Genomic DNA, 12575 nt, shown 5'->3' on the forward strand with positions numbered 1-12575 from the left:
CTGCTAAATTTTGGGAGGCGGGGAGGTAAGTAGTGATGAGGGATAGGAAATGAGGAGGAAAGGGCTAAGAGAACCCACCTCTCTGTGGACAGAGATCACAGTGCAGCCTGCTAAGGTGGAGACCCACCCGCTACTCAGTGGGCTGGACGTGCAGGGAACACTGAGCTCTGTTTTGTTCACTCTGTTTAACAAAGCAGAAAATGTGGGCTGTGTTTCATCAAGATTTCGTCCAGTATGGTGAAATAAGATAAGTTTTGTCCGAATTAGAAAATTCTCTGAACGAATTCAGTGAATGAGACATTACTCTAGTGCAAAGAGCTCTAATTTCTGTGGCTTGGTGATAGCTTTGAGCTGTAACATGTTTTGTATGAAATATATACATATATGTACATATTTTTAATAGGGCTCCTTTGGTTTAAATTTGGCTTATTACAAAGAATAGTTAAAAACCCAGCCTTTAAAACAGTGTAGCTTTCTGCCTTCACCCTCTGTCCCTCTTCTTTCCCTCCTTCACTCGCATAGTGGTTTGTATCTGCCTCGTAGAGGGCATATGGCTAGGAGGTATTTCTTTAGGAAAATGCACTGTAATTTCCAAATAGCTGATGGTAAAAATTAACTTTTGTAGCATTATACATACAGAAGGTTAATGCTACAAAAGTTAATTTTTACCATCAGCTATTTGGAAATTACAGTGCATTTTCCTAAAGAAACAGAGTTATTGCCAACCCACAAAACTTATTTTATCCATAATGTCTGTGTGGTATAATATTATGCTAATTGTACTGTAGAACCCAACTACCATTTATCTTAAGTTTTCCGTGGACAAATACATTTCAAGAATGGGTTCCAAGGACACATTTTGCCCTTACTTCTTGAGGGGAGTGTGGCTGCCCTGTCCCTAACTCCTGTCGTCTTCCTCCCCTTCCCACCCTACCCCCTCCCATCACCGCCATAGCTGAGATGTGGTGGCCCTGCACTGGGGCATTTCCTCATCTGATAATTAAGAGTGAAGACTCTCAGCTTGGAGCTATGGGTCATAGCTCTGGGGGACTGAGGGCTGAGGGGAGCTGCCTCATGGGTTGAGTGAGGGAAGCGGAGGGACAGTGCTCCATGAATCAGAAGGGGAGACGTTTTGGGGCTGCGTCCCAACAATGTGTGGGATGCTCTGTGTGGGTCCCCTGTGTGGATCCTCTATTCTGGGACTCAGAGGACAGCCTGCTGCTCCCTGTTGATGATAGCCACTGCTTGGCCGGGGCCCTTGGGCCACATGCACCCCTGGTTTAGCCAGCTGTGGCTCAGGAGTGTGATCACACATGGTTACCTGTGATCCTGTGAGGGGATGGTAGCAGTAAGCACCAAGATTGACATCCCTAGCATGTTTCTAAAAGATGCCCTTACCCGTGGTGGTACCCAAGGTGGATTTTTCTTGATACATGCATGAGCATCTTTTTTAAAGTTATGTCTTTATTTATGTGGTTACCTAGTCTTTATGGCAAGAGATGTTGGTTTTTCTTTTATGTTGGAGATGTAAATTTGCTGCTAAAATATACTCATTTAAATAAAAAGTGGATTGATCTTTTTGAAAATTGTTAAAGTATAGGAAGTGCATGCATGTGAAAGACTGCTTGGCCAATGGCTTTCATAAAATGATATGCCATCAGGCAGAAAAAAGTAGGTTAAAAATAATATAGATTGTGCGATTCCATTTTTAAAAACAAACAAGGTATATTTCAATGTATCGCCACCCTCAAAAAAAAAATGTCTAGAAAGAGGCATCAAAATATTGACAGTGATTGGTTGTTTCTGAAGGTGGTATTAAGGGTGGTTCTCAAATTAGTTTCTCATCTTGATAGCAAGTATTTTCTAATTTTTTTTTTTCGTGCAATGAAAATGTAGTATTACTTTTGTGGCAAAAACATAACTGGAATGTATCTCTCGCTCTTTCTCTGTTCCCCCCAGTGTCTCTTCTCCTCCTCCTTCAGCTATATGCTGTCTTCTCTCTGATTCCCCTCAATAAGGACATGGGTAACTCTTGCCTTCTTTGTCGTTTGTAGAGAATGTTTAAATCTTTTCCTCCTCCCCAGCTGTGTCTGTCAGTTAGTCATATTGTGGTGTGATGCTCTAAGCTATGCCACTGGTATTTGGTAGACAGTTTTTAGCAGAGCTTCCAGACTAAGACAGACTAGGAAGAAGAACCTGGCAGTCTATTTCTGAAGAAATTGGCCAATGAAAACCTTATGAATAACAGTGGAACATTGTCTAATATAGTGCCAGAAGATGAGCCCCTCACGTTGGAAGACACTCAAAGAGCTGTCTCCTCAAAGTGGAGTCAACCTTAATAACATGGATGGAGTAAAGCTTTCAGGACCTTCTTTTGTTGAGATGTCATGAGTCAAAATCAGAAGAAACAGCCGCAGACATCTACTAATAATCGTAACATGGAATGTACGAAGTATGAATCTAGGAAAACTGGAAGCTGTTAAAAATGAAATGGACCTCATAAAAATCGGCATCCTAGGCATTAGTGAGGTGAAATGGACTGGTACTGGCCATTTTGAATTGGACAGTCATGTTGTCTTCTGTGCTGGGGATGACAAATTGAAGAGGAATGGCATCACACTTATCATCAAAAAGAACATTTCAAGATCTATCCTGAAGTACAATGCTGTCAGTGATGGGATAAATTTCATACACCTACAAAGAAGACCAGTTAATACGGCTATTATTCACATTTATGCACCAGCCACTAATGCCAAAGATGAGGAAATTGAAGATTTTTACCAACTTCTGTAGTTTGAAATTGATCAAGCATGAAATCAAGACACATTGATAATTACTGGTGAATGGAATGTGAAAGTTGGAAACGAAGAAGGATCGGTAGTTGGAAAATATGGCCTTGGTGATAGAAATGACATCGGAGATCATATGATAGAGTTTTTCAAGACCAACGACTACTTCATTGCAAATACCTTTTTTCAACAACATAAATGGCAACTATACACGTGAGCCTCACCTGATGGAATACACAAGAATCAAATCCACTACATCTGTGGAAAAAGATGGTGGAAGAGCTCAACGTCATCAGTCAGAACAATGCCAGGGGCTACCTGTGGAACAGACCATTATTGTTCGTAGGCAAGTTCAGGTCGAACCTGAAGAAAATTAGAGCAAGTCCTTGAGAGCCAAAATATAATTTGAGTGTATGCCATCTGAATTTAGAGACCATCTCAGAAATACATTTCATGCATTGGACACTATTGACCGAAGAACAGATGAGATGTGGAATGACATCAAGGACATCATACATGAAGAAAGCAAGAGGTCATTAAAAAGACAGGAAAGAAAGAAAAGACCAAAATGGCTGTCAGAAGAGACTCTGAAACTCGCTCTTGAACGTCAAGTAGTTGAAGTGAATGGAAGAAATGTGAAGTGAAAAAGATGAACAGATTTCAAAGGGCAGCTTGAGAAGACAAAGTAAATTATTATAATTAAATGTGCAATTACCCGGAGTTAGAAAACCAAAAGGGAAGAGTACGCACAGCATTTCTCAAGCTGAAAGAGCCGAAATAAAAATTCAAAACTTGAGTTGCAATACTGAAAGATTCTATGGGGAAAATATTGAGTGACACAGGAAACATCAAAAGAAGATGGAAGGAATACACAGAGGCATGGCACCAAAGAGAACTGGTTAACATTCAGCTATTTCAGGAGGTAGCATATGATCAAGAACTGACGGAAGAAGTCCAAGCTGCACTGAAGGCATTGGCAAGAAAAAGGCTCTAGGAATTGATGGAATACTAAATGAAATTTTTCAACAAATGGATGCAGCATTGGAGGTGCTCACTAATCTATGTCAAGAAATTTGGAAGATAGCTTCCTGGTCAACCGCCTGGAAGAGATCCATATTTGTGACCATTCCAAAGAAAGGTGATCCAACTGAATGTGTAAATTATTGAGCAATATCATTAATATTACACACAAGTAAAATTTTGATGAAGACCATTCAAAAGCAACGGTAGCGGTACATCAACAGGGAACTGCCAGAAGTTCAAGCTGGATTCAGAAGAGGACATGGAACAAGAGATATCACTGCTGTTATCAGATGGATCTTGGCTAAAAGCAGAGAACACCAGAAAGATGTTTACCTCTATTTATTGAGTGCACAAAGGCATTCCACTCTGTGGATCATAACAAATTAGGGATAACTTTGTGAAGAATGGGAATTCCAGAACACTGAATTGTGCTCGTGAGGAACATTTACATAAAACGAGAGGCAGTTGTTTGGACAGAATAAGAAGATACTGATTGGTTTAAACTCAGGAAAGGTGTGGATCAGGGTTGCATTCTTTCACCATACCTATTCAATGTGTATGCTGAGCAAATAATCCAAGAAGCTGGACTATATGAGGAACTTGCATCAGGACTTGAGAAAGATTCTCTAACAACTTATGATATGCAGATGACACAACCTTACTTGCTGAATGTGAGAAGGACTTGAAACACTTACTGAACTTGAAGATAAAGCACTTGGCACTAATATATTTGAAGAAAAATCAGATAAAAGAATTTTAAAAAATGAAGAAACCGTAAGGATTATGTGGGAGTCTATCAATAGAAATAACCTATGAGTGATTGGAGTACCAGAACAGGGAAGGGTAACAGAAATACAGAGAGAATTGTCAAAGATTTGTTGGCAGAAAACTTCCCTGGTGTTGTGAAAGATGAGAAGATACCTATCCAAGATGCTCATCAAACTCCACATAAGGTAGATCTTAAAAGAAAGTCACCAAGACATAATCCAGCTTGCCAAAACCAAAGATAAAGAGAGAATTTTAAGAGCAGCTAGGGATAAATGAAAAGCCACCTACAAAGGAGAGTCAATAAGAATAAACTCGGACTACTCGGTAGAAACCATGCCGGCAAGAAGGCAATGGGATGACTTACATAAAAAATTGAAGGGAAAAATTACCAGCAAAGAATCATATACCCAGCAAAACTGTCTCTCAAATATGAAGGTGGAATTAGGACATTTCCAGATAAACAGAAGTTTAGGGAATTCGTAAAAACCAAACCAAAACTACAAGAAATACTAAAGGGAGTTTTTTAGTTAGAAAATCAATAATATTAGGTATCAACCCAAGACTAGAACACTGGGCAGAGCAATCAGATGTCAACCCAGCAGGGAAATCACAAAAATAAATCAAGATAAAAAAACACTCAAAACAGGGAAAAAGCGATGTTATTATGTAAAAGAAGACAACATTAAAACAATAAAGAGGGACTAAGAAATGTAGTCATCGATCTTTCATATGGAGAGGAAGACAAGGCGATACAAAGAAATAAACAGTTAGGGTTAAATTTAGAAAAATAGGGGTAAATAAAAAGGTAACCGCAAAGGAGGCAAACTATCCTACATGTCAAAATAAAATACAAAAAAAAAAAAATACTCAGCAGAAACAAAATCAACAACAATGAATATAAGGAAAAGACAATATATAATCTACTCAGAACAGAAAATTAAATGGGAAAAAGAAACTGTCAACGACACACAAAAAAAGACATCAAAATGATAGCACTAAGTTCATACCTATCCAGAATTACGCTGAATGTAAGTGGACTAAATGCACCAATAAAGAGACAGAGTGGCAGGGTGGATTAAAAAACACGATCTGTCTATATGCTGCCTACAAGAGACACTCCTTAGACTTAGAAACACAAACAAACTAAAACTCAAAGTATGGGGAAAAAAAAATCAAGCAAAGAACAATCAAAAAAGAGCAGGAGTGGTAATATTAATTTCTGACAAAATAGACTTAAAGTTAATTCCATCATAAAGGACAAGGAAGGACACTATGTAATGATTAATGGGACAATATACCAGGAGGATATAACCATATTAAATATTTATGCACCCAATGACAGGGCTGCAAGATACATAAAACAAACTCTACCAGCACTGGAAAGTGAGATTGACAGCTCCACAATAATAGTAGGAGATTTCAACACACCACTTTCGGTGAAGGACAGGACATCCAGAAAGAAGCTCAATAAAGACACGGAAGATCTAAATGCCACAGTCAACCAACTTGACCTCATAGGCATATGCAGAACATTCCACCCAACAGCAGCCAAGTATACTTTCTTTTCTACTGCACATGGAACATTCTCTAGAATCGACCACATATTAGGTCATCAAGCAAGCCTTAGTAGAATCCAAAACACTGAAATATTACAAAGCATCTTCTCTGACCATAGGCCTTAAAAGTAGAAATCAGTAACAGAAAAAGCAGGGAAAAGAAATCAAACACTTGGAAACTGAGCAATACCCTGCTCAAAAAAGACTGGATTATAGAAGACACTAAGGATGGAATAAAGAAATTCAGAGAATCCAATGAGAATGAAAACACTTCCAGTGCTTAGAGGTCAATTTATATAAGTAAATGCACACATACAAAAAGAAGAAAGGGCCAAAATCAAAGAATTATCCCTACAACTTGAACAAATAGAAAGAGAGCAACAAAAGAAACCCTCAGGCACCAGAAGAAAGCAAATAATATAAATTAGAGCAGAACTAAATGAAATAGAAAACAATTGATAGAATTAACAGGACCAAAAGCTAGTTCTTTGACAAAATAAACAAAATTGATAAACCATTGGCCAAACTAACAAAAGAAAAACAGGAGAGGAAGCAAATATCCTGAATAAGAAATGACATGGGCGATATTACAACAGACACAACTGAAATTAAAAGAATCATATGAGATTACTATGAAAAATTGTACTCTAACAAATTTGAAAACCTAGAAGAAATGGATGAATTCCTAGAAACACACTACCTACCTAAACTAACACAAACAGAGGTAGAACGACTAAATAGACCCATAACAAAAAAAAAGAGACTGAAAAGGTAAAATCAGAAAACTCCCAACAAAAAAAAAACCCTGGCTGGGATGGCTTCACTGCAGAGTCCTACCAAATTTTCAAAAGAGAGTTAACACCACTACTACTAAAGGTGTTTCAGAGCATAGAAAAGGACAGAATACTCCCAAACTCATTCTGTGAAGCCAGCATACCCCTGATACCAAAACCAGGTAAAGACACCACAAAAAAAGAAAATTACAGACCTATATCCCTCATGAACTTAGATGCAAAAATCCACAACAAAATTCTAGCCAATAGAATTCAACAACATATCAAAAAATAACTCACCATGACCAAGTGGGACTGATACCAGGTACACAGGGATGGTTCAAATGAGAAAAACAATTAATGTAATCCATCATATAAATAAAACAGAAGACAAGAATCACATGATTTTACCAATTGATGCAGAACAGGCATTTGATAAAGTTCAACACCCATTCATGATAAAAACTCTCAGCAAAATAGAAATAGAAGGAAAATTCCTCAACATAATAAAGGGCATTTATACAAAGCCAATAGCCAACATCATCCTAAATGAAGATAGTCTGAAAGCATTCCTCTCGAGACTGGGAACCAGACAAGGATGCCCTTTATTATCAGTCTTATTTGACGTTGTGCTGGAGGTCCTAGCCAGAGCAATTAGCCTAGATAAAGAAATAAATGGCATCTAGATTAGCAATGAAGAAGTAAAAGTATCTCTATTTGCAGATGACATGATCTTATACACAGAAAACCTGAAGGAATCCTCAAGAAAACTACTGAAACAATAGAAGAGTTCAGCCAGAGTATCAGGATAGAAGATAAACATACAAAAATCAGTTGGATTCCTCTACACCAACAAAAAGAACATCGAAGAGGAAATCACCAAATCAATACCATTTACAGTAGCCGTCAAGAAGACAAAATACTTAGGAATAAATCTTACCAGAGATGTACAAGACTTATACAAAGAAAACTACAAAACACTTCTGCAAGAAACCAAAAGGGACCTACATAAGTGGAAAAACATACCTTGCTCATGGATAGGAAGACTGAACATTGCAAAAATGTCTACTGTACCAAAAGCGATCTATAAGTATAATGCAATTCCAATCCAAATTCCAACATCATTTTTTAATGAGATGGAGAAACAAAACCAACTTCATATGGAAGGGAAAGAGGCCCCAGATAAGTAAAGCACTACTGAAGAAGAAGCCTCACTCTACGTGATTTTAGAACCTATTATACCGCCACAGTAGTCAAAACAGCCGAGTACTGGTACAACAACAGATACGTAGACCAGTGGAACAGAATTGAGAATCCAGACATAAATCCATCCACATATGAGCAGTTGATATTTGACAAAGTCCCCAAAACAGTTAAATGGGGAAAAGACAGCCTTTTTAACAAATGGTGCTGGCATAACTAGATATCCATCTACAAAAAAATTAAACAAGACCCATACCTCACACCATGCACAAAAACCAACTCAAAACGGATCAAAGACCTAAATATAAAATCCAAAACATTAAGGATCATGGAAGAAAAAATAGGGACAACATTAGGAACCCTAATACATGACATAAACAGTATACAAAACATTATTAAGAATGCAGAAGAATAACTGGGAGCTCCTAAAAATGAAACACCTATGCTCATCCAAAGACTTCACCAAAAGAGTAAAAAGACTACCTACAGAATGGGAAAAAGTCTTTAGCTATGACATTTCTGATCAGCACCTATCTCTAAAATCTACATGATACTGCAAAAACTCAACTGCAAAAAGACAAATAACCCAATTAAAAAATGGGCAAAAGATATGAACAGACACTTCACTAAAGAAGACATTCAGGTAGCTAACAAATACATGAGGGAATGCTCACAATCATTAGCTATTAGAGAAATGCAGATCAAAACTACAATGGGAATCCGTCTCACTCCAACAAGGCTGGCATTAATCCAAAAACCACAAAATAATAAATGTTGGAGAGGCTGTGGAGAGATTGGAACACTTATACACTACTGATGGGAATGTAAAATGGTACAACCACTTTGGAAATCAATTGGGTGCTTCCTTAAAAAGCTAGAAATAGAACTACCACACAATCCAGCAATCCCACTCCTTGGAATATATCCTAGAGAAGTAAGAGCCTTTACATGAGCAGATATATGCACACCCATGTTCATTGCAGCACTGTTTACAATAGCAAAAAGATGGAAGCAACCAAGGTGCCCATCAATGGATGAATGGGTAAATAAGTTATGGTATATTCACACAATGGACTACTACACATTGATAAAGAACAGTGATGAATCTGTGAAACATTTCATAACATGGAGGAATCTGGAAGGCATTATGCTGAGTGAAATTAGTCAGTTGCAAAAGGACAAATATTGTATAAGACCACTACTATAAGAACTGGAGAAATAGTTTAAACATAGAAGAAAATATTCTTTGATGGTTACAAGAGGGGAGAGCGAGAGTGGTATTCACTAATTAGATAGTAGATAAGAACTACTTTAGGTGACAGGAAAGACAACACACAATACAGGCGAGGTCAGCACAACTGGACTAAACCAAAAGCAAAGAAGTTTCCTGAATAAACTGGATGCTTCGTAGGCCAGTGTAGCAGGGGGCGGGGTTTGGAGACCATGGTTTCAGGGGACACCTAAGTCAATTGGCTTAATAAAATCTATTAAGAAAACACTCTGCATCCCACTTTGGAGAGTGGCGCCTGGGGTCTTAAATGCTAGCAAGTGGCCATCTAAAATGCATCAATTTGTCTCAACTCACCTGGATCAAAGGAAAATGAAGAACACCAAGGACACAAGGTAATTACCAGCCCAAGAGACAGAAAGGGCCACATAAACCAGAGACTACTTCAGCCTGAGACTTGAAGAAGTAGATGGTCCCCGGCTGAAACTGATGACTGCCCTGACAGGGGACACAACAGAGAACTCCTGAGGGAGCAGGAGAGTAGTGGGATGCAGACCCCAAATTCTCATAAAAAGGCCAGACTTAATGGTCTAACTGAGATTAGAAGGACCCTGATGGTCATGGCCCCCAGACCTTCTGTTGGCCCAGGACAGGAGCCATTCCCAAAGCCAACTCTTCAGACAGGGATTGGACTGGACAATGTGATAGAAAAAGATGCTGGTGAAGAATGAGCTTCTTGGATCAAGTAGACACTTGAGACTATGTTGGCATCTCCTGTCTGGAGGGGAGATGAGAGGGCAGGGGGGTTAAAAGCTGGCAGAATGGACACTAAAAGAGAGAGTGGAGGGAAGGAGCAGACTGTCTCATTAGGGGGAGAGCAGATAGGAGTATACAGCACGGTTTATATAAATTTTTGTATGAGAAACAGACTTGATTTCTAAACTTTCACTTAAAGCCCAATAAAAATTAAAAAGTTGAAAAGCAAAGATTCCACTTGGGCAGTAAGGTATGCCTGATGCAAGCCATGGTATTTTCAATCCCCTTATATGCATGTGAGGAAACTCTGGTGGTATAGTGGTTAAGTGCTACTGCTGCTAACCGAAAGGTCAGCAGTTTGAATCCAGCAGGCACTTCTTGGAAACTATGGGGCAGTTGTCCTTGTCCTACGTCCTATGTCGCTATGAGTCAGAACTGACTCGACAGCAATGGATTTTTTGTTTTGTTTTGTTTTGTTATATGCATGTGAACGCCATACAATGAATAAGGAAGACTGAAGAAGCACTGATGCCTTTAAATTATGGTGTTGGTGAAGAATATTGAATATACCATCGGATGCCAGAACAACAAACAAATCTGTCCCAGAAGTACAGCCAGAATGCTTCTTAGAAGCAAGGATGGCAAGACTTTATCTCATATATTTTGGACATGTTATCAGCAAGGACCGGTTCCTGGAGAATGATATCATGCTTGGTAAAGTAGAGGGTCAGTGAAAGAAAGGAAGACCCTCAACAAGATGGACTGACAGTGGCTGCAATGGTGGGCTCAAACATAGCAACAATTGTGAGGATGGCACAGTACCAGGCTGTGTTTCATTCCATTGTACTTACAGTTGGTGTGAATCAGAAGTAACTCAGTGGCAGCTAACAGCGACAACGACCCCTCCCCGCCCCCCGCCGCTACCAGCTGAAGATGCGAGTGTTTAATTTGGCCGAGAAAGTGAGACAGAGTTTTGATTTGTGTGCAACTGGTTCTCCCTGTGGTAAAATATATGCTGGCTCTGAGGTGTGGCTCTCATTGTCATGGGGGCCACATGGGACAACAGTTGTGAGGACAACCACAATCGTCCCTTTGATCACCGGAATAATGGTTGGAAGGCCCTCTTGTACTTCCTTGTCTTTTATTAACTTGCTGGGTTGCCCCTCATGGTCTTCATGTCTGCAGCTGGGTCAGGTGATATATGCTCAGATCTATATGATTCAACTAGCCTGGGGACACGGGTTCGAGGTTTGGAGAAAAAGGCTAAGAATCCTCATACTGATGGAACTACAATGTTAGCTTTTCTGGATGACCAAATTGTCTCAGTTTGCCTGGGACTTGCCCCTTTTTAGCATTGAGAGCCCTGCATTCTGGTCATCCCCTTAATCATGGCCACCCTAACTGTATGTGTTTAGCCCAACACAGTAGTAGTGGCAAGATGGAGAGAATAGGAAAAACTTTGTGGTCAGGTAGTTTTCCTAGCCGATATCCAAGGGAAGGTTATCGGACATTTAATAGTATCATATATATGATATTATATACATAATATCTTTCTAATGTATATATGAAATAATAATATATACATAAAATATAAAATATTTTCCTAATGAAATGCAATTTTAAACAAAAATGTGATTGATAGCACCAGATGGCCTGAAGTTGCTGCCACATAATTCCCACCTCTTGCAAAGGTTGGAAACTCTGGTGGCATAGTGGTTAAGTGCTACGGCTGCTTACCAAGAGGTCAGCAGTTCAAATCTGCCAGGCGCTCCTTGGAAACTCTATGGGGCAGTTCTACTCTGTCCTATAGGGTTGCTATGAGTCAGAATCGATGCAACAGGAGTGGGTTTGGTTTTTTGGTTTTTACAAAGGTTAATCCTACCTTATCTAGCAGTTGCTAAGCTCTGGTAGCCAAAGGAGTGAGAAAATGACATGTCCTTACCTTGCTTTCACTAATCCTATTCATTTGTGTGATTTTAATCATTTCCACAGAGAAAAGGCAAACCTTGCTATTACCCTCTGCAATGACAAGGAGGAGGTCATGGCCCAGGCCACCTTCGTGGACTATCCCAACTGGAACATTGCCAGGCAGGACGACTGGGTGTCAGTGTTCCGGGAGCTTGACAGTGAGATCCCATGCACGGTAAGGAGTGACACTCAATTCTTATTGAAACAGTCTTAGAATATTAGAAGTAGGATATTTGTTAGAATAATAATTACAGCTATTATTTATTTACTATTAGAATAAATAATTCTATTTATTTAGAACTATTTTTATTAATTTTGAAAGGAAGTCCTATGTTTGCATATTATCTCTTGTTGGATTTCAGACTGACCAGTTCAAAACTTACGACAGAACACACAAAAATTAGTAGGGTTCCTCTGCACAAACAAGGAGGACCCTGCAAAGGAAATCAAGAAAATATCATTTACAGTAGCTCCCCCAAAACAAAACAGGGGGACCAAAATTTCGGCATAG

The 12575-nt window shown here is 39.1% G+C and overlaps 1 protein-coding gene across 2 annotated transcripts in view; it reads left to right on the plus strand.

Annotated features, from left to right (window-relative positions):
• CFAP61 (cilia and flagella associated protein 61) overlaps positions 1–12575 on the plus strand; it is a 419682-nt gene that overhangs the window by 32952 nt on the left and 374155 nt on the right. For both annotated transcript variants that reach the window (XM_049868785.1, XM_049868786.1), the window contains exon 3: positions 12089–12239. In XM_049868785.1, the coding sequence (XP_049724742.1) occupies positions 12089–12239 (151 nt within the window). The remainder of the gene's footprint in view (positions 1–12088; positions 12240–12575) is intronic.

Source organism: Elephas maximus, chromosome 25 (assembly GCF_024166365.1).
Source record: "Elephas maximus indicus isolate mEleMax1 chromosome 25, mEleMax1 primary haplotype, whole genome shotgun sequence".
NCBI classification, from domain to species: Eukaryota; Metazoa; Chordata; class Mammalia; order Proboscidea; family Elephantidae; genus Elephas; species Elephas maximus.